This window comes from Sinohyriopsis cumingii, chromosome 16 (assembly GCF_028554795.1).
Source record: "Sinohyriopsis cumingii isolate HCF-2022 chromosome 16, ASM2855479v2, whole genome shotgun sequence".
Lineage (NCBI taxonomy): Eukaryota > Metazoa > Mollusca > Bivalvia > Unionida > Unionidae > Sinohyriopsis > Sinohyriopsis cumingii.
Window position 1 is genome coordinate 71,553,337 of NC_142976.1, and position 23,691 is coordinate 71,577,027.

Consider the following 23,691-nt stretch of genomic DNA (forward strand, 5'->3'; position numbering starts at 1 on the left):
CATACTAAACCTAGGCACTCCTTTTCAATCACGGAGTACTTTCCCTCTCTCAGGGAGCAATTTCCTACTTGCATAAGCAATGGGCAATTTCATCCCCTCTTGCTCCTGTAGCAAAACAGCCCCAAGACCCGTGTCGGACGCATCAGTCCTCAGTACAAAAGGTTTATCTATTTCCGGCAACTTTAAAATTGGTGCACTTACCAGTTTGTGTTTTAGAGTGTTAAACGCTTTTTCCTGGCATACACCCCATGAAACTTTATTCGGTTGCCCCTTTCTAGTCAAATCCGTTAATGGGCTGGCAATAGCCGAAAAGTTGGGGACGAATTTCCTGTAGAACCCGATTAGACCTAGGAAAGACCTTACTTGTTTTTTTGTCTCTGGTCTAGGGGCATCCCTGATTGCTCCTATTTTATCTGGATGAGGTTGCAACTGGCCTAGTCCACTTACCAGATGTCCCAAACATTCCAGACTGGAATACCCTATGCTACACTTAGTAGGCCTAACTGAAAGGTTTGCAATGTGAAGTCTATCGAACAGATCCCGTAATACCTTAACATGTTCATCCCATGTATGCGTGTAAACAAAGATGTCGTCAACGAAGCTGTCGACGTTTTCCGTTCCGTTTAATAATTTGCGCATGAGACGAACGCACGACGCACCGGCGTTGACTAAACCGAAAGGCATAACTTTAAATTGAAACAGTCCTTTGGGAGTCGCGAATGCCGTCAACTCGCGGACATTATCGGCGATGGGTATCTGCCAATATCCCTTGCTTAGATCTAATTTGGAAATGTATTTATGACCTGCCAATTTTGAAAATACACTTTCCATATCTGGCATTGGTTCTGCGTCAAATACGGTGATCTTGTTTAATTGCCGAAAGTCGATGCAAAACCGGTTGGTCCCGTCTTTCTTTCTGACTAACACCACGGGGGACGAGTATGGGGAGTTTGAAGGTTCGATCACTCCCTGGTCTAACATTTTCATCACTTCTTCGCTGATTGTCTCCCGTGCATTAAAGGGTATCGGATATCCTTTAATCCTGATAGGCTCAGTGGTATTCAATTTGATCTCGTGTCGAATTAGACCCGTACGGCCTGGTCTGTCCGTGAACACATCTGGATATTTGGACAAAACCTCCATCATCTGTGTACGTTGACCCTCCGATAACTCAGGGCATACATTTATCTGGTCAATACTTTCTTTACCAACGTCCATGGGGTATTCAAGGGGTATTTCTGTGCTGGAGACGAATTCCGCTTCGTCACCAGACCTATCCTCTATCACCGCAACGCATACTACATTCAAAATCCCTTTATCAATCGTTTGTCCAGGTCTCGCTACGTAGAGTTTAAGCATATTGGCATGAAATGTCTTGGACTTCCCCTCCATATCAATGATATAATCCATTTCGCCTTTCACCTGTCTGACTTCATATGGCCCTTTCCATTGGACTAGCAGCTTGTTGTTATTCGTTGGGAGAAGCACCAACACTTGATCGCCTACGTCAAATTTTTTACTCCGAGTTCCTCGGTTGTAGTACTTGGCGTACCTACGACTAGATTTCGCGAGTTCGTCTTGCGCCATTTGACAAGTACTTTCTAATCTTTCGCGCAAATCAACTACGTAATGGTATGTGGTCTTAACTTCTTCGTCCGCGACCTCGTCTGTCCACAGTTCACGAAGTATGCGCATAGGACCACGAACTGTCCTACCGTACAATAGTTCAAACGGGGAGAAACCCAAGCTTTCCTGAGGAACCTCACGATATGCGAACAGAAGGGCGTTCATATATCTATCCCAATCCTTCGGTCTTTCCGCACACATTCTCCGCAACATTTGCTTCAATGTGCCGTTGAATTTCTCGACCAATCCATTGCACATAGGATGGTAAGGTGTTGTGCGTAACTGTTTAAGGGACAACAACCTACTAATTTCTGCCATAAGATCTGAGGTGAATTGCGCTCCACAATCCGTAAGAACCTCTTCGGGCACTCCGACCCTGCTGAACATGTCTACGAGCGCTTCGGCTACACGTTCGGTTTCAATTGATGGCAAAGCTATGGCTTCTGGATATCTGGTAGCGTAATCTACCAGTGTCAAGATGTATCGGTTTTTCCGATCTGTATGCGGAAATATTGGTCCTACAATGTCGATGGCTACTCGTTTGAACGGAGTATCTATCAAGGGCATCTGACCTAACGGTACTCTAGTTATCCTGCCCTTAGAGATCGTCTTCTGGCAAACGTCGCACGAGCGACAGAACCGCGCTATGTCGCTATTGACGCCAGGCCAATAAAATTCTCTTAATACCCTATCCATTGTTTTCTTTACGCCTAAATGACCTGCCATATTCGACTCGTGCGCGACCTTTAATACATGTGCCCTAAATTTCTGGGGAACCACTAATTGCAAGAACTTCCTATCCGATGTAGAGTATTCCCTGTACATTAAACCCTTCCGAACAAGGAATTTAGAGGAACCCCCGTTCTTACACTTTCTCACGGTACCCGTTAATGCCTTCTCAGAGGTTGCACGTAAAGACGCGTCACGTTTTTGCTCATTTTGGAATTCTTCGCGGGATATATCAGTAATGGCTTCCGGTACTTTTAACTTACGCAAAGGTTTATTTTCCTCCTTTACCTGAGCCCTAGTTTGCACTGCCTGGATGATAGGGAATCGGAAATCTGCTATGGTTGGGAGTCTAGAACCCGGTACGTTGCCAATCGTCAGCTCATAGATCGGGTTGGCTACGCATAAAGCTTCTACAGTCCCGGTCAAAAAAGGTGTATCTATCATTATCCTTGCAACTGGAACGTGGTCGATTGTCTGGTCAAGCAACATGCAAGGTGATTTAACCCCAAGCAATTGATCATCGCGGACTAAGCTCCGTTTCACGACTACAGTAGTGCATCCCGTGTCTCGTAGAACGGTGACTTCTTGTCCGTTAACAGTGCCGTTTGCGGTCGGCACCCGTGCCTCTGGAAAAATACACGTGCCGATTGAATGGATCACATCGCGACTGATCTCTGAACGCACCACCGGTTCACGCACCGCTTTCCGCTTAACTTGCTGAGAAACATTAAGTTTTCCATTTACCGATCTTCTGCCTCTAATGGCTACCGCTACTTTCTGGACTGGTCCCTTCCGCTTAGGACAATAGTGGGAGATATGACCCACTTCCTTGCAAATGAAACATTGCATGTCACTCCGCTTCCCCTGGTTACTCCTACCAGATTTTTCAGGTTCCCTGGGTTTTCTGTCGTTGACCTGATTCCCACCTTTGACATCTCGCGTGATGACATTCTGCGAACCTCCCCGAGCTTCGGCGAACAAATCCGCCTGTGTGGCCATTTCATGTACATTTGTGAAGGATCTTTCCTTCAAGAATAAATATAACTCCTTGCCACAAGTTGTTAACAATTGGTCACGAAGCAAGAAATCGACAAGACCCTCAAATGTCTTGACGACTTTACCACATTCCACCCATCGCTGCAAATAATTGCAAGTCCTACTGACGAACTGTGTGAATGTTTCGCCTCTATCTGGTTTACTATACTTAAACTTCTTGCGAAACCCTTGCTCGGTTAGTTCATATTTCTTGAAAAGTGCCTCTTTCAACACGGGGTAATTGAGCGAATCGGCCGTGGATAAACGCGAATACACGTCTAACGCTTTACCTTTCAATAACGCGCTAAGATGGAGCGGCCAATCGTCTTTCTTCCATTTTTGTACCGTAGCATACCTCTCAAACCTATTTAGATAACTATCCATATTATCTTTATCGTCTTCAAATGGGGGCAATTTTGGACCTCTCAGTTTAACATCATGTTCCCCCTCTTTTTTAGCTTGCAATAGCTCAGAATTTCTTAGATATTCCTTCTGCCGATTTATATCTTCCCCTTCTAACTTCTCCCTCTCTGCTTCCCTTTCCCATTCTATCCTTTCCCTCTCAGCCTGTTTCTCTAGTTCAATCTTACCCTTCTCTAATTCTATCATTTCCTTCTGGGTTTCCCTTTTTTCCCTTTCTATTTGTTGTTCCCTTTCAAATTTTTCCCTTTCTAATTCCCTCTCAGCCTGTTTCTCTAGTTCGATCTTACACTTCTCTAATTCTATCATTTCCTTCTGGGTTTCCCTTTTTTCCCTTTCTATTTGTTGTTCCCTTTCAAATTTTTCCCTTTCTATTTGTTGTTCCCTTTCAAATTTTTCCCTCTCTAATTCCCTCTCCTTTAATCTTTGGTCCCTCTCCCGGGCTTGTTCTTCACGAACGAAATTTCTAAGGGACTCCCCCTCATAACCAAACTGTTTCCCCAGTTCTACCAGTTCTTTCATAGAAGACATTTCAAAAGTTTGGTGGTGACCAACCTTAAAGTGCAGTTGTATACAAAACACGTAATTACCACAAACCGTATTTTCTTTCACGAAATGCAACAAAATATTAAATACAAAAAATAACGTAAAATTAGGTATCTACCTAACCTTGGTGCTTTGTCAAACGCATCTGAAACACACAAAAAGCATACAAATATAATAAAACAATTTCAGTGCTCTGTTATATCCGAAATGATCCCACTTCTGACACCATTTGTAACAAGATAACCGGGTGGGATATTTCGGATTAACAACAGAACACGTTTTGACGACACAAATATATGGTTTAATATGGCGATTTATATGAGTAGTGGATTATGAAGATGTGTGCGTATTTATAATCCAAATATTGGATCTATTTAACAAAAAAACGCACAGTTTCAAAGATGAAAAAAATATACAAATAAATTTAGTTCAGTAACCCTAAAACACAGGATAAATGATTTCACAAATGATTCAATAATGGAAAGATGAATATAGTTCACTCAAATAGTAAACAATGTAAGTCTTTACACATAGTAAAAAATGTATTCGCTCAGGTAGCGAAATTATGTCACTAAACAAGAACGGATATACAATCTATCCTTCCAGTCCTGAATAATACACTGGGTCTTACTAACCCAAAATTAGCATACAGCTAAAAATACATGTGTGGAGATGCACTCCGTCACCCGTGCACCATATCCGCTCCACAGCTCCTCGGAATCAATTTCACAACCACTATAGACTCCGGACCCTCGGAATACTATGATCACTTGAAACATTAGACCCTCCGGACACTTGAAATATTAGACCCTCCGGACCCCCTGGTCTTTTGACGGCTCTACAGCTGGGTCACCTTAGTCCCTCTGGACACTCCGGACGCTAGACATTAGACGCTCCGGCACCTTAAACGCTCCGGACACACGGACGTTTCTACCCTCGGACAACACCGGACACCCCGGATATTCCTACCATCAAAACCTCACTCACACTCAGCTGAAAATATACCCGATACAGTGTACTACACTTGATACAGACATAACGTAAGGACGTTATACATGGTAAAAAAGATTATATTATTATGGCAATTACAAAACAGAGGTTCAATAGTAAACCTAACCCTGCTTGATAGACAATAGTAAACAATTCTTTTAAAAAATGTAGCTTTACATTACCAATATAAGTCCTGCACTACGTCGCAACAAGAATAAAAAATGCACGCATTATGGTATGTAAAGAAAACTATAACAAACATGCAAAGGCAAATATGGTAATACACTAGTTATCACTTAAAACCCAAAAATTACCTACCCCTACAGCTGGAGTTGTGCGAATCCTTTTAGCAGGCCGCTTGCTGACAAAACCATTAGTATTGTAAAGGTCCTTTACATGTAGTAACGTATTTATACCTATAGAATTTTCGTTATTCTTTATCAAAAGCACCTTGCACGTGTGGCACAGGACGAATCGTACTCACGATTTCGAAATACATAGACCATATTATAATCACCCTCGGGTATCGTTGTACAGAGAAAAGAAACGAAACCCGAGTACATGTATTTAATTAACAACATTTACACCATTCCGTGACAATACCTCCCCCCTAAAAAAAAGTGGTATCACTTTTAGAACAATCACGGAATGTGAACAATGAATCATTATTAAAACTTCCAATTTTCAGACCGAACGAAATGATATGCTAATTACACCCTAGTTAAAAATCAGCTCCCACATTTTCCGACCCTCGAATTGCCTCGATTCGAAAACTGTATGGTTGCAAAGACAACGCCCAACGCATCAATCTTGCATTGGTGACCTTTGCTTTATTCAAATATAAAAGCGGCTGATGGTCCGTTTGCAAGGTAAACTCCCTCCCAAAAAGATATGTATGGAATTTTCCTATTCCCCATACTAAACCTAGGCACTCCTTTTCAATCACGGAGTACTTTCCCTCTCTCAGGGAGCAATTTCCTACTTGCATAAGCAATGGGCAATTTCATCCCCTCTTGCTCCTGTAGCAAAACAGCCCCAAGACCCGTATCGGACGCATCAGTCCTCAGTACAAAAGGTTTATCTATTTCCGGCAACTTTAAAATTGGTGCACTTACCAGTTTGTGTTTTAGAGTGTTAAACGCTTTTTCCTGGCATACACCCCATGAAACTTTATTCGGTTGCCCCTTTCTAGTCAAATCCGTTAATGGGCTGGCAATAGCCGAAAAGTTGGGGACGAATTTCCTGTAGAACCCGATTAGACCTAGGAAAGACCTTACTTGTTTTTTTGTCTCTGGTCTAGGGGCATCCCTGATTGCTCCTATTTTATCTGGATGAGGTTGCAACTGGCCTAGTCCACTTACCAGATGTCCCAAACATTCCAGACTGGAATACCCTATGCTACACTTAGTAGGCCTAACTGAAAGGTTTGCAATGTGAAGTCTATCGAACAGATCCCGTAATACCTTAACATGTTCATCCCATGTATGCGTGTAAACAAAGATGTCGTCAACGAAGCTGTCGACGTTTTCCGTTCCGTTTAATAATTTGCGCATGAGACGAACGCACGACGCACCGGCGTTGACTAAACCGAAAGGCATAACTTTAAATTGAAACAGTCCTTTGGGAGTCGCGAATGCCGTCAACTCGCGGACATTATCGGCGATGGGTATCTGCCAATATCCCTTGCTTAGATCTAATTTGGAAATGTATTTATGACCTGCCAATTTTGAAAATACACTTTCCATATCTGGCATTGGTTCTGCGTCAAATACGGTGATCTTGTTTAATTGCCGAAAGTCGATGCAAAACCGGTTGGTCCCGTCTTTCTTTCTGACTAACACCACGGGGGACGAGTATGGGGAGTTTGAAGGTTCGATCACTCCCTGGTCTAACATTTTCATCACTTCTTCGCTGATTGTCTCCCGTGCATTAAAGGGTATCGGATATCCTTTAATCCTGATAGGCTCAGTGGTATTCAATTTGATCTCGTGTCGAATTAGACCCGTACGGCCTGGTCTGTCCGTGAACACATCTGGATATTTGGACAAAACCTCCATCATCTGTGTACGTTGACCCTCCGATAACTCAGGGCATACATTTATCTGGTCAATACTTTCTTTACCAACGTCCATGGGGTATTCAAGGGGTATTTCTGTGCTGGAGACGAATTCCGCTTCGTCACCAGACCTATCCTCTATCACCGCAACGCATACTACATTCAAAATCCCTTTATCAATCGTTTGTCCAGGTCTCGCTACGTAGAGTTTAAGCATATTGGCATGAAATGTCTTGGACTTCCCCTCCATATCAATGATATAATCCATTTCGCCTTTCACCTGTCTGACTTCATATGGCCCTTTCCATTGGACTAGCAGCTTGTTGTTATTCGTTGGGAGAAGCACCAACACTTGATCGCCTACGTCAAATTTTTTACTCCGAGTTCCTCGGTTGTAGTACTTGGCGTACCTACGACTAGATTTCGCGAGTTCGTCTTGCGCCATTTGACAAGTACTTTCTAATCTTTCGCGCAAATCAACTACGTAATGGTATGTGGTCTTAACTTCTTCGTCCGCGACCTCGTCTGTCCACAGTTCACGAAGTATGCGCATAGGACCACGAACTGTCCTACCGTACAATAGTTCAAACGGGGAGAAACCCAAGCTTTCCTGAGGAACCTCACGATATGCGAACAGAAGGGCGTTCATATATCTATCCCAATCCTTCGGTCTTTCCGCACACATTCTCCGCAACATTTGCTTCAATGTGCCGTTGAATTTCTCGACCAATCCATTGCACATAGGATGGTAAGGTGTTGTGCGTAACTGTTTAAGGGACAACAACCTACTAATTTCTGCCATAAGATCTGAGGTGAATTGCGCTCCACAATCCGTAAGAACCTCTTCGGGCACTCCGACCCTGCTGAACATGTCTACGAGCGCTTCGGCTACACGTTCGGTTTCAATTGATGGCAAAGCTATGGCTTCTGGATATCTGGTAGCGTAATCTACCAGTGTCAAGATGTATCGGTTTTTCCGATCTGTATGCGGAAATATTGGTCCTACAATGTCGATGGCTACTCGTTTGAACGGAGTATCTATCAAGGGCATCTGACCTAACGGTACTCTAGTTATCCTGCCCTTAGAGATCGTCTTCTGGCAAACGTCGCACGAGCGACAGAACCGCGCTATGTCGCTATTGACGCCAGGCCAATAAAATTCTCTTAATACCCTATCCATTGTTTTCTTTACGCCTAAATGAAATGCCATATTCGACTCGTGCGCGACCTTTAATACATGTGCCCTAAATTTCTGGGGAACCACTAATTGCAAGAACTTCCTATCCGATGTAGAGTATTCCCTGTACATTAAACCCTTCCGAACAAGGAATTTAGAGGAACCCCCGTTCTTACACTTTCTCACGGTACCCGTTAATGCCTTCTCAGAGGTTGCACGTAAAGACGCGTCACGTTTTTGCTCATTTTGGAATTCTTCGCGGGATATATCAGTAATGGCTTCCGGTACTTTTAACTTACGCAAAGGTTTATTTTCCTCCTTTACCTGAGCCCTAGTTTGCACTGCCTGGATGATAGGGAATCGGAAATCTGCTATGGTTGGGAGTCTAGAACCCGGTACGTTGCCAATCGTCAGCTCATAGATCGGGTTGGCTACGCATAAAGCTTCTACAGTCCCGGTCAAAAAAGGTGTATCTATCATTATCCTTGCAACTGGAACGTGGTCGATTGTCTGGTCAAGCAACATGCAAGGTGATTTAACCCCAAGCAATTGATCATCGCGGACTAAGCTCCGTTTCACGACTACAGTAGTGCATCCCGTGTCTCGTAGAACGGTGACTTCTTGTCCGTTAACAGTGCCGTTTGCGGTCGGCACCCGTGCCTCTGGAAAAATACACGTGCCGATTGAATGGATCACATCGCGACTGATCTCTGAACGCACCACCGGTTCACGCACCGCTTTCCGCTTAACTTGCTGAGAAACATTAAGTTTTCCATTTACCGATCTTCTGCCTCTAATGGCTACCGCTACTTTCTGGACTGGTCCCTTCCGCTTAGGACAATAGTGGGAGATATGACCCACTTCCTTGCAAATGAAACATTGCATGTCACTCCGCTTCCCCTGGTTACTCCTACCAGATTTTTCAGGTTCCCTGGGTTTTCTGTCGTTGACCTGATTCCCACCTTTGACATCTCGCGTGATGACATTCTGCGAACCTCCCCGAGCTTCGGCGAACAAATCCGCCTGTGTGGCCATTTCATGTACATTTGTGAAGGATCTTTCCTTCAAGAATAAATATAACTCCTTGCCACAAGTTGTTAACAATTGGTCACGAAGCAAGAAATCGACAAGACCCTCAAATGTCTTGACGACTTTACCACATTCCACCCATCGCTGCAAATAATTGCAAGTCCTACTGACGAACTGTGTGAATGTTTCGCCTCTATCTGGTTTACTATACTTAAACTTCTTGCGAAACCCTTGCTCGGTTAGTTCATATTTCTTGAAAAGTGCCTCTTTCAACACGGGGTAATTGAGCGAATCGGCCGTGGATAAACGCGAATACACGTCTAACGCTTTACCTTTCAATAACGCGCTAAGATGGAGCGGCCAATCGTCTTTCTTCCATTTTTGTACCGTAGCATACCTCTCAAACCTATTTAGATAACTATCCATATTATCTTTATCGTCTTCAAATGGGGGCAATTTTGGACCTCTCAGTTTAACATCATGTTCCCCCTCTTTTTTAGCTTGCAATAGCTCAGAATTTCTTAGATATTCCTTCTGCCGATTTATATCTTCCCCTTCTAACTTCTCCCTCTCTGCTTCCCTTTCCCATTCTATCCTTTCCCTCTCAGCCTGTTTCTCTAGTTCAATCTTACCCTTCTCTAATTCTATCATTTCCTTCTGGGTTTCCCTTTTTTCCCTTTCTATTTGTTGTTCCCTTTCAAATTTTTCCCTTTCTAATTCCCTCTCAGCCTGTTTCTCTAGTTCGATCTTACACTTCTCTAATTCTATCATTTCCTTCTGGGTTTCCCTTTTTTCCCTTTCTATTTGTTGTTCCCTTTCAAATTTTTCCCTTTCTATTTGTTGTTCCCTTTCAAATTTTTCCCTCTCTAATTCCCTCTCCTTTAATCTTTGGTCCCTCTCCCGGGCTTGTTCTTCACGAACGAAATTTCTAAGGGACTCCCCCTCATAACCAAACTGTTTCCCCAGTTCTACCAGTTCTTTCATAGAAGACATTTCAAAAGTTTGGTGGTGACCAACCTTAAAGTGCAGTTGTATACAAAACACGTAATTACCACAAACCGTATTTTCTTTCACGAAATGCAACAAAATATTAAATACAAAAAATAACGTAAAATTAGGTATCTACCTAACCTTGGTGCTTTGTCAAACGCATCTGAAACACACAAAAAGCATACAAATATAATAAAACAATTTCAGTGCTCTGTTATATCCGAAATGATCCCACTTCTGACACCATTTGTAACAAGATAACCGGGTGGGATATTTCGGATTAACAACAGAACACGTTTTGACGACACAAATATATGGTTTAATATGGCGATTTATATGAGTAGTGGATTATGAAGATGTGTGCGTATTTATAATCCAAATATTGGATCTATTTAACAAAAAAACGCACAGTTTCAAAGATGAAAAAAATATACAAATAAATTTAGTTCAGTAACCCTAAAACACAGGATAAATGATTTCACAAATGATTCAATAATGGAAAGATGAATATAGTTCACTCAAATAGTAAACAATGTAAGTCTTTACACATAGTAAAAAATGTATTCGCTCAGGTAGCGAAATTATGTCACTAAACAAGAACGGATATACAATCTATCCTTCCAGTCCTGAATAATACACTGGGTCTTACTAACCCAAAATTAGCATACAGCTAAAAATACATGTGTGGAGATGCACTCCGTCACCCGTGCACCATATCCGCTCCACAGCTCCTCGGAATCAATTTCACAACCACTATAGACTCCGGACCCTCGGAATACTATGATCACTTGAAACATTAGACCCTCCGGACACTTGAAATATTAGACCCTCCGGACCCCCTGGTCTTTTGACGGCTCTACAGCTGGGTCACCTTAGTCCCTCTGGACACTCCGGACGCTAGACATTAGACGCTCCGGCACCTTAAACGCTCCGGACACACGGACGTTTCTACCCTCGGACAACACCGGACACCCCGGATATTCCTACCATCAAAACCTCACTCACACTCAGCTGAAAATATACCCGATACAGTGTACTACACTTGATACAGACATAACGTAAGGACGTTATACATGGTAAAAAAGATTATATTATTATGGCAATTACAAAACAGAGGTTCAATAGTAAACCTAACCCTGCTTGATAAGACAATAGTAAACAATTCTTTTAAAAAATGTAGCTTTACATTACCAATATAAGTCCTGCACTACGTCGCAACAAGAATAAAAAATGCACGCATTATGGTATGTAAAGAAAACTATAACAAACATGCAAAGGCAAATATGGTAATACACTAGTTATCACTTAAAACCCAAAAATTACCTACCCCTACAGCTGGAGTTGTGCGAATCCTTTTAGCAGGCCGCTTGCTGACAAAACCATTAGTATTGTAAAGGTCCTTTACATGTAGTAACGTATTTATACCTATAGAATTTTCGTTATTCTTTATCAAAAGCACCTTGCACGTGTGGCACAGGACGAATCGTACTCACGATTTCGAAATACATAGACCATATTATAATCACCCTCGGGTATCGTTGTACAGAGAAAAGAAACGAAACCCGAGTACATGTATTTAATTAACAACATTTACACCATTCCGTGACATCAGCACTCTTTGGTTGCTTGTTAGAATCAAGTCGTATGTCCAGCCATGTAACAGTCCACACTAACTCTATCCAGGAATATGTTTTTCACCATGGAATTAACTCTAGTGTGTTCCCGGTAACTTCGTTAATGCAGCCGCGATATCACCGCCGACTTCTTTTTTATGAATGTGAATTTATTTGTTCCGCATCAAACACAAGTTCAGGTAATCGCTGCTCGTCCAATATATGTCTGAATTTGAGCTGGATTTGTAGTACGTACTTCGCGCGACATCGCACACATTATGATGACATGATTGTATTATACAACATAACATTATTCAATGTCATCAAAAAAGAAAATTCTCAGATGCTTTTACCGTCGATGACTTTTCCGCGCTATCGGCGCCTGAACCATCCAAGCATGAGGATACATTTCCAAACCCAGTTCGTGCACTGAACATCGGCCCTGCTGGATCAGGAATAATCAACAGTGTTATGACGTTTTAAAAAAAATTCAAAGCGTTCAGTAAAATGGTGGCACCACCACCGTTGATATCTTTTCCATCATCCATTAAGTACCTACCATTGACAATTTGGATTCAAACACAAACAATCTTGTAACATACGACGATGTGATGCTCGAGCACCAAATCAATCCCGCGCATATATTTTCACGATGTCAACACAAAAACACAGATGTGATTTATTTAACTCAACGATACATGCAAGTTCCTAAAGGAATTCGTGACAACTGTAACATGTTGATGATATTTCGTGCACTGACGTGCATGGTCTTGCACATATTCATTGGACTTGCTGACTACTCGTTGGGATGAAAATTTCGTGACATGTTAGTGCAGATCACTAAGGATCCGTATATTTTTTCACTATTGATTTGAGCAGAACTTCTAGTCGCAGGGGGAAAATATCGTGCGGGTTCGTAAGATAGTTAAACGCACCAAGGATATCACGAAAGCCACAGCAGCAACTACAGAGTCTATTACGCGCTTGCCACCGGCGATTGCGGAAGTCAAAGAAGACGTCCGTGAAACTGGAGAAGCCGTTGGTGTACTTGCAAAAGGCATCCGAGTACTTGAAGAAGACGTTCGAGCGGCAGTTGCCAGGATACCAGACGTGCGACCCGACATAACCAGTGGACTCATTTTATAGAAAGGCAAAAGAAGTGAAGAAGGTGAAACGTCACAGTTGCAAACACAGCCTCAATACTTTAAAGAAGTAACTCGCCAAGTGACCTTCACAAATCCTATGCGTGTTGCTCTTTACAGGCCTCCCAACTGGAAAGAGTACATGATAAAATTGCAATCAACGACACAAGATAAACACATGAATAAGGAATAGACTAAAATGGTATTCAAGGAGTTGACTGGAAAGAAACTATGTACCGGTAATCAGTGGACTCATTTTGTAGAAACACTTAGTGTATTTAGAGGTTAAATAACTGAAGGAGGTGAGATTATGTGGAGAGATTATATAGAAAGATACCCGAGAGACTCCGACCCCAACCTTGACTATGCTACAGAGGAAGATCCTCAACGTAAACTTGAGAAACAACATGCAGATGAGGTAAAACAACGACAACGGTTTCAAATATATCAATAAGAAAAGCAACAAAAACGCGCTGAACGTGCAATCCAAAAACGTGCAGCCCAAAGATATGTATCTGTACAACAGAAAGAAATGCAACAAGAAATGCAACAAACACAATAGAAAGAAGTACAACAAAAACAACAATAAATGCAACAAAAACGTGTAGCTCCTGCACCCACACAGCAGAAGCAACCACAAGGCGAAGGCCTTAGTGGACTGTGTGACCCTAACGAAATTTCTGATCAGTTGGAAACACTTGTGGGATCAATACGTGTATGAAACAATGCACCCGAAGTCATTAATGAGGCCAAATTGATTTGTCAACGGTTGTTCACAAAACATATGTACAGGTATCAGCCTTATTATCGACCTCGGCATCAATCGCTAAACAAGTTACAATGCAAGTCGTTGATAGTGTCAAAACGTTGCCGTGGATCGATTGAAAAAACTAGGATTACAAACAGGTCAATCGCTTCGAGATCGACTACGGCGATTAGTGACTCGAGTACCATCAAAAGCGATTAGGTTACCATCAGCATAAACTATGCCGAATACGATTGGTAAACTTATTAATGAAGCCGCTCAGTAACGATTGTCAGATTCAGTGATTGTAAATCTGGCAATAGGAATTGTATTACGGTTACGAATGTGAGTGCCATATGAGGATTTTGCGTCAGTGTATCAATATAGCTGCTTGTATGGGCCATTTCACGTTCATGGATTATTAATGCTTGTAATCCACGGGTTGCACATAGTGTCTGGCTTGTTTGCTAAATAAGATAATTCGTGGGGGATAGAGACTTTAACCTAGAAAAAGTAATAAATATCCAAAACCTCAATTATGACACTACTACAGTGTTTCATATCCACATATGCTTTTATCTTATTTCTATGGCTGGATATTTCATTTTTTGGTAACTATCTATGAAAGCTGAAAAGCACAATTAAATTCCCCTTTTGGCCAAATCAAAACCTCAACACAACAACAGACCACATATGTAATGCGCTACGATGGCAATGCCATGTCCACAGAGGAGTTTGAACTTTTTCTGAACGAAGCCGACAGATACAAAACCATAAAAATAAAATAAGACCTGCATCACATAAAGCAATCACTTCGGTTGTAATTGACAAATGGCAAAAAAAAAACGAATTAATAGTCCTAGGAAGAACAGAAACACTAGAGGAGATAATGAAAATCATCGCTGTGAATTCATCATAATGGTCAACGACAAAAGAGACAGAACCTTCATGATAACGGCTTTCTGGCTCATGTATTCATACATATGTCATCAGTATAAGAAAGTGCTTTAAAATGAATTCAAACGACTCAAAACATTAAAGAAAAGTGGCACTAACAGTTTCTCAAAACCCACCTTGTGCGCTTTCAACTTAAAGATTATGGGCATATGTAAAATATGGTCACCCTGTCAAAGACTCATTTAAAATTTCAAAACCTTGTAGATAAGAAGCTGAGCATAATGAACAAATTGTCACACATGTGATACTTCTAGAACATCATACAGAGAGATTTTTCTCCCAAATTTTGTTCTGAAATGTTTTAAAAATTGTCTTTAAAAATATTCTTGATTAGCTTCTGAGAGATTTTCAGTTGTTGTCGAACTTTGGGCCACGTGTTTTCATTTGAATCAAGTACCAACCTACTCAGGACGATATAACAAGAATAAATTGTGCCAATAAATTATCGCAGTTACAGACTTAGCATTTAATTGAATTAAGTGGTTTCTGTATTTTAATCAAACCAAACGTTTAAGAAAATATACAAAACATAAAATAGCATACACATATAGAGACGCAAGTAGTGAAGACACCTTTTCAAAAAATATATGGGTATTCTTTTACATCTCAGTATCAGTTAATTAACAAATTATATGTAGTGGCAAATTCTTCATACAATTAAAGTTATGAGACCTGTCATAAAATAATGTTCCTGAGTCTACGTTGTGTGTAGTAATAATTAACAAATTATGGATAGGTGTCCATTTTTAAACCAGGTATATATTTTGTCCAGGAGCATTGACTTCATGTAGCTTAGAATCCGTTAACAATGACATAGTAATGCAAAATACGTGTGTTAAAGTAATTACTGCCATCTAATAACAGTTTCCTCTTTTTAGACCAGGTATAGCGGTAGCTTTGATCATATTCTACCTGCAGTACCAGTTGTGTCATAGAGTATTTCTTCAGAAGATTGCAACAAAATCTGATGACGGGAAATCTGACCCTGTCCTAGCAATGGATAATAGGTAACTTCAGTGAGCGCTACGTCATATAGCACTACTGATCTATCATAATTTTGTGCACAGAAATGAGTTATAACAGATACAGTAGATGCAGACGATGTATGGTGAAAGCACTGATGATGACTGATCATAATTATTGAATACTTAATACACGTAGGAAAGTGGGATTAGTAGAATGAAGGTTAAAGATGATGGTGGGAGAATTTATGTTGCAGATACCCGATTCTTATTTCCATATGTTGTGCAGCTTTGAGCTTCGCGATATGTTTTATCAAAAGAAATTCCATCGATGACCTTGGACACTGTGTTGAATCTCATCATAAGTTGTGATATTCGGAGACCGTGAAAAAGATGTCACTTTTTAAAAAAACTCAGGATGTCTGAAATTTACCTAATCTTCACATTCATGGAAGAGAGAGAGAGAGAGAGTGAGAGAGACAGAGAGAGAGAGACAGAGAGAGAGAGAGAAGGGGGAGGGCTGTATGATATAATTGCCAGAGGCAGACGACATCAATATATTAATTCAAGGCGCGGTCTCTTGACATCTTTACCAGTAATCGTTAACAATTTCAGACCTTAAAGAGCCCTCCTCCCCATTCTGGACCGAAACAGACAGGCAGACAGTTGGAAACAGAAAGATTAGCCTTGGAATTATGATCATTTCCTCACATAATTATTGATTTGAACAATACATGTAATTTAGATTTTAAAGAAAAATATAAATCAATTAACGTACTTCCGCTATTAAATTGCTGGTCTACAATTGGGGCTCATAAACACTACGCTCCATGTCCTTTGACTTCATGTATCTCTTCGAACACCCATTTGTTTGCTTCATCGTTAAGAAAAATTCTAAGTTCCGTCTTCCGGAGTTTTACGAAAATTTACAAACCGTAATATAATATCTTTGTTTTCCAAATATGGTCGCCTTCCTGAGAACTTTCAGCTTCTGTCTAACCTTTCCAATACTTGTGCTGTAGATTTACACACGTCATCACAAAAATAGTGGCTGTAGTAGCACTTTCCCATGATGCATTGATAAACGCCAGTCTACGAGAACTTGCTGATAAAGCAGAGCTCTTACTGTCACGACTTGTACCCTATTTCTGATTACAGAATTCGCTGACTTAAAACACAAAAGGAAAAATAATAATACACATTTGACTCAACAACCGTATGTAGTAGTGTAACAACACATCCTATGTAAACTATCTCCCAAACTTTATATTATAATGATTTTATTTATCTTACAATATCCTGGCAAAAAGATCTTGCTTAACTTGAAGGCATAATTTATATGCACAGTTTCTTGCTCATTGCTGGGGTCATCCAAAACCTTGAGGATAATAAACTCAATAGATCCCAAAGTATGGCTTTGAGAGTAGGACGAAGTCAGATAATCAAATGCAAGATCACCTCATTAATATGCACCTATCTCCCTTATCGCTGAAATATTCCATGATCCTGGTCATGGAAGCATATATTTAAGTTTTATCAAAGCCGGATCAGAAATCTGGCCTATAGAGTGGTATCAAGGCAAGCAAATCAGATGAAAGATTAACTCATTAATATGTCTGCATCTTTCTCACTATCGAACCTGCACGAGATCTTGATCTTACAGGCATTCCGTGTTTTATCAAACTCGGAACAGAAATCTGGCCTCCAGAGTGGTAACAATGTCAGTCAATCAGATAAAGTCGTTAATATAATTGGATCTCCCTCATTACCAAACCCACCCAAGATCATAGCGGTATAAGCTCATAAGCTAGATCAAAGTCGGGTCTGAGATATGACTTTCTGATTGGTAAAGAGCGCGACCTATCCAATGCAAGATCACCTCATTAGTATGCATGGATCTCATTTATTATATAACTCTTCCTAGATTTCAGTAATATAAGCATATATTGCAAGTTTGAAACAAAAATTGGATTATAGTGGTGACAAGACTAGCCAAACACCTCATTGATATGTTTGGATGTTATTCATTGTCGATAAATTGCAAGTTTGATCATAAAATCGGATCAGAAATACGGCCAAAAAAAGTGGTAACAAACACTGCCAATCTCATCCAATATTATCTCATAATTATTCATAGATTTCCTTACTCATTATTGAATCCTTCCACAGCTTTGATGATATAACCCCAAGTGAGCGATAAAAGGAAATAAATATGTTTCTGCCAAGTTAATTTTCGGGAAAAATATGTCAGAGAAGAGCCATTAAATGTGTGTGCGCGCGCGTGTGTGTGTGTGTATATATATATATATATATATATATATATATATATATATATATATATATATATATATATGATGCAGTGTTTCTACAATTTTTCATCATGTACATAAAAGAAAACTATTTCCCTGATTATTTAAATGCGTGAAATCAGGGAAAATATGAAAATATATATTTCAAGGCGTGATATAAATCTTCAAACAAGGTATGGAGTTGAATACTCGTAACCCTCTAGCAACTTAAAGTACAGAACATTTGCGGCAAAGTAGCAAGTACATTACAGACTGCGAAATCAATGTAAATATTATGTATGTATTTGAATTACGATTGCTGTATTAAACTAAAAATGAAAAAATACTATGAAAACTGTTCACATAGATGCGATTGTTTACCCTGCAAAAACCTTTATTCTTTTTTGTTTTTTTACAGGAAGGTGTATCACAACGTTTCATACTTCTTGTTCTTCTTCTATATTTTTCTGGGGTTGTTTGGATGTTTAATGAACCGTATCGGTCGTAGTGTGTTGCTAGGTCTAGCTTTCCTTGGCAGAATGGACAGATGTTGTCTTTTACCTGGATATGAATCGTTCGATGAAGGTAAACAGGCTTATTACCAACTAAGACAGTACCATTGGTTTTGTTTTGTTGTCCCCCCCCCCCTTCCGCTTTTTTTTTAAAATAAACGAGGTGGACTTTTCCACGAATTGTGGAATTGTCAGTGTACAAATTTATGGTGGATTATTCTATTCATTCTGAAATGTTTGGAAATTCGTTATACTTTCAGTAATTTTGTAGAATTGCTCTTCCTCAATAAATGCAAACATATAAAATGTTCTGTGTTTACGTCCGAATAACATATCCATTGTGATCTTTAACACTCGTTTACACGTGATGTTAATACTTGTTTACGTGTAAAGTAAAACGTTACGGGAGAAAATAAACCAGCCGTATACACGTGTTCTTTATAAAAAAAATTCGCACTGCGCAATTTTAGAAATTTTATTGTGTGGATTTGAAACGACAATTTGTAGATTTTTTGATTAAACATTTTCTCATCATTTGATAATCAGTTGATCTACTGCTAGAAAGAAAATATTTTATAATTTGCTTCTCAACAGGTTGACAAGAATCTTGTGATTTAATTACCGAATTGTTGATTTTGTACTTGTGACACCTGCCTGTGTTATCTCACTGAGTGAAGAAAAATCTCGCAGAATTTTGTACAATCTCATAATCTCACTCCTTGATCTTAATTTCGCGTATAATGATGCATTTACTAAACTGTTTTCCTGGTTATACTCATTGTAATTATGTCCTCGGGAGTTATGGAAATACCGCCTTATAATGAAATGTGTTCCATAACTAAACCAGCCTTATATAAAGAACCGTGTTATAAAGAGTGTTATGGTATGAAAGTGCTTGAATCAATACAAAATACATTGAAAACCATATGTTTGAGTAAACATGTATAGGTGGACTATAAAAAGAGTATATTCAGCCATTTTTGCGTGTATATTTCACACAATCTGAAACAAATTAAGGCATTTTAAAAGTGAACTCAAAGAAAGCTTACTTTTTATTTCGAATCAATTCGAATCATTTTGCAATATTTACTTATATTAAGAATGGCATTTTCTAGAACTTTCGAGGAAATGTAAACATGAAACAAATATTTAATTTAAAGTAGAAACGATGGAAACAGAAACTTTCGTTTCGACCGCAGTTTACCTGAAAAGTCTCAATAAAAATGCTTCACTTCGTCGAGTCCACATCTAATATTGCTAGAAAGAAAAAGAAACACAGAACTTAATGAAAGGAAAGTCCGTTAAAATTTACCTTAATAAATAATGTGATCAGATGGATGGACGCGAACGCCAAAGAGATTACTAATGTCGAGCTTCCACCAAGGCATGCTAGGACAAATTTCATTCATTACTTTGGTAGTTAGATATCGACCCCTGATATTTAGGATGTGCGTATTACCTCAAAATATAGTATGGTCTTTTGGAGCGTATCAAGTATGCCAATACTTGGCAAAATTGTCAATTTCAAAGAATAATGGAAAAAAGTAACAATTTATTTCATCAGAGTTTTGTTCCTGTAATATCTTCATCAAAACTCTTCTGTTGTCTATCATTAACATGTGATCAGTTAAGCGGAAGATCCCCTAAAAAGTCTTGGAGATGAATGAGATTACAAAACTGATCAAAAACTTAATTGATTAAAAAATCTCTAGGTGCCTGTTCATCCAGCAACACATCGTACCTGTTTCTTTATTCTGTTATCAGTATTTTTGTTGTTGCTGGGAACAGCTGTTATTAAGAAAGCCACTTCTGTAAGCTCGTATGGGTGTGTTTATAGTCAATACTAACTTCCCAAGTTGGAGAGCACTTTGCTTAAATTCATGGGAGGCAACTTTTATATCCTTTTTTCAGGTTATACGAGTTACATTTCTTTCCTTCGAGTAGAAGAAGCGCACCAGCATCCTGTGCTTGTGACCTTCTGTGATCTTCTTCTGGAACACGTGCATCAAAAGAGTGAGGACACCTTGATTAATTATGGTGCAATCCGACCCTGTCCACCGTCACGACTCAGGACAACCAACAATGCGCAAAGGATGTGGCTCAAAGCATACACTATTCAAAAGAATAACTTATATAATCAAAATCAGGAAAAAGAGAACATGAATTCGAAGAATTTTTGTGAAAATGATGATGACGGTACGGTGTAGATGGTTTAAAAAGTTAAAAGGGGACCAAAGTCATCGCATATGTTCCATACGAAAATGCTGATACTGAATAATAGTTGTACTTTAGTTTATTTTAAAAAATTTCATTTCATTACCTTTAAAAACTAATGCCAGTCTTTACTCATAACTTTATTGATATCTCTTTTTTGTACATGTCGATCAATAGTTTCACTTTAATGGCAAATAAAGACAATTATATTAAATGCAATACATATAACATTCAAAATGAACTAACTCGTGGCTAAATCTGAGCTAAATGAAAGACGGTGAATAGTTATGTAGGTCTCAGTGACCCTTATGACTTTGGAGATGACAATTGATTGTAACTATTGCAAACTTCGAATTTGTAAACAAGCCGCGTCTCCAGAAAGGAATTCCCTCGCAAACAGTACTTCTCTCTTAAAATTCAAACTAGAATGTCATAAGTTTCAATAGAGAAACAAATATAGATTTAATTATGTCATCCTCGTTTGGCGCTCAGCATTAAAAGGTTAGTGTTAGGACTGGTCGGCCTGGTGTCAGGATAATATGACTGGGTGGGACATGATGATGCATGTCTGGGACATGATGATCCAGTGTTAGACATCACTATAAACTGCCACGCTGCAGACTTCGTAGCGATATGGCTGAATTTTTTTAAAGCTACGTTAAAATTCCAAATCACACCCACCCACCCCCACACACACTTTATGTCACCATTTTGTGATGATTGTAGAGCTTTCAGTGGTGCTGCAGATTACAGTTCATTCACGTGTATCAAAATGCAAAGTTGCACGAGTGTAAACTTGAGTAAAAGTTGTCAAGACTAATCCTATTCGATTTCAAGCAACCATAAAAAGTAGCTCAAAGTGACGTAACGTTCAGAACCAGGTGTGGTAGGACAGAAGATGCAGCTATGTCAGACATTTGTTGGAAATGGACAGTTTGCGATGAAGTCTGAAAATTTACTTTTAGAGACAAAGTAAAAACAAACTTGCAACAAAAAGAAGTGGGCGTGAGATTGCTTGCCTGGCTGACATCTGCCTAATAGCTAAATCCAAGAGCAGACGGTAAAGAAGGATGCCTTGGGTAGAAATTTCTTCCAGTGTTGTTGATTGCAGGACGATAACTCTTCCAAGGTTACTTAAATTATCTTTTCTTGCATCTAGATCAGCAGAATTTAGTTTAATATTGAAAGACACATATGCCAGATCCTTTAAGTTCAAAATCTTTTCAGCATTTCGTTTTTAGATAAAATTGTCTACAATTATTTTCATCTTTTAGTTGTGCAGTTGGAATCATTTGTATAAATTTGAAAGCTCTCTGCGCGAGTATGTTTTCTGTCAAATTTGGTCTTATTTAGCCGAGAAGGTTGTTTTTCTGAAAGAAGTCGTTTAAAGGTTTCTACATTCTTAGTAACGACGACCGTATTTATGGACAGACTGACGTCGTTTGTATAAAGGACTCTATACCAGAACACCTTTTATCAAGATTGGAGAAATTCTTTGCAACGGTTTTGGAGAAGTTGTTTAAGCCTGTTGTGTTTTTAGTAACGGCTGATATATCTGACGGCTATTGGTCAAGTTTGGTCAAATACTATTCAACAATTTTAGAGAAGAAATCATTTCAATAATATTCTATTTAAGAAACGGTGGTTATATTTGACTGCAGATCGGCTTCTTTTGTACAAATTCGAAAGGTCTTCATTCTGGGATGCTTCCTCTCAAATATGATTAAATTCTGTTTAGGGATTTTGGAAAAAGTCGTTTGAATTTTTTAAATTTTAGTGATGGTCAGGAAAGATTTTCATGTCATAATGTTTTCTGTCCTGTTCTGTAAAATAAATAAATAATAATTAAATAATATTCAGTAGTTTTGGAAAAGACGTCGTTTGAAATATTTACCTAATTTTTGGAAACAGTGGTTTTTCTAATTTTGGTAGCTGTGGCCATATTTGAAGATCAGCACCATTTGTACATAGTTTAAAAATGCTTTCATTTATGCTTTAATATTTTATTGAATTCTGTTCAGCAAATTTTGAAAATTTTTTGAAAGATCTGTTTCTGTTTTTGGTAATGGTGGTCATATTGGATGGTTGTTATGCATAATTTGTATAAATTGAAAATCGCTGGAAATCTGATCATGCCAGAATGCATTGTGCCAAAATTTTCTTAAAATTGTTCCACCAGTTTTTTGTATAGATAAAGCTTTAAAAGAACAATTGTTGACAGGCACACGAGCAGTGATTGGGGACGATCTAGCGATAATGGGAATTAGCATTACAGACCCCCCTGGGACTGTCTAGCGACAATGGAAATTTAACATTAACCACCCTGGGACTGTCTAGCGACAATGGAAATTTAACATGGACGAAAAATCGTGGGACTGTTTAGCGACAAGGGAAATTAACATGGGAATAGAGTTTGGGACTGTTGAGCGACAAGGGAAATTGAATATGGGAATATGGGACTGTATAGCGTCAAGGGAATTTAAACAGGGTGGGACTGTATAGCGTCAAGGGAATTTAAACAGGGTGGGAATGTATAGCGTCAAGGGAAATTGAACATGGGAAAAATTGCTGGGTCACTCTAGGGACAAGGGGAATTGAACATGGGAATAGAGTGTGGGTCTGTCTAGGGACTAGGGGAATTTAACATATGGAAATTGAAC

General features: G+C 39.5%; 2 protein-coding genes across 5 annotated transcripts in view; one reads left to right on the plus strand and one right to left on the minus strand.

Moving 5' to 3' along the window:
- LOC149780753 (stimulated by retinoic acid gene 6 protein-like) overlaps window positions 1-22,242 on the plus strand; it is a 205,759-nt gene extending 183,517 nt beyond the window's left edge. For all 4 annotated transcript variants that reach the window (XM_089937827.1, XM_089937825.1, XM_089937826.1 and 1 more), the window contains 3 exons: window positions 15,934-16,062; window positions 18,724-18,890; window positions 20,729-22,242. In XM_089937827.1, coding sequence (XP_089793953.1) covers window positions 15,934-16,062; window positions 18,724-18,890; window positions 20,729-21,024 — 592 coding nt within the window. In that variant the 3' untranslated portion in view covers window positions 21,025-22,242. The remainder of the gene's footprint in view (window positions 1-15,933; window positions 16,063-18,723; window positions 18,891-20,728) is intronic.
- On the minus strand, window positions 6,285-12,159 carry LOC149780754 (uncharacterized). The gene is made up of 3 exons (XM_089937227.1): window positions 11,926-12,159; window positions 9,820-11,609; window positions 6,285-6,306 (listed from the first exon to the last, which is right to left on the minus strand). Exons 2-3 carry the CDS (start codon window positions 10,599-10,601, stop codon window positions 6,285-6,287), a joined length of 804 nt encoding a protein of 267 aa, XP_089793353.1. The 5' UTR covers window positions 10,602-11,609; window positions 11,926-12,159.
- Window positions 22,243-23,691: the final 1,449 nt, after the last annotated feature.

Excerpts from the sequence above, each read along its gene's own strand:
- LOC149780754 (XM_089937227.1), bottom strand. The coding sequence starts at position 10,601 with ATGTCTTCTATGAAAGAACTGGTAGAACTGGGGAAACAGTTTGGTTAT. Across the intron at positions 6,307-9,819 it reads GGGTTTCGCAAGAAGTTTAA|AGGGAAAGTACTCCGTGATT; the intron begins GTATAGTAAACC and ends GCTCCCTGAGAG.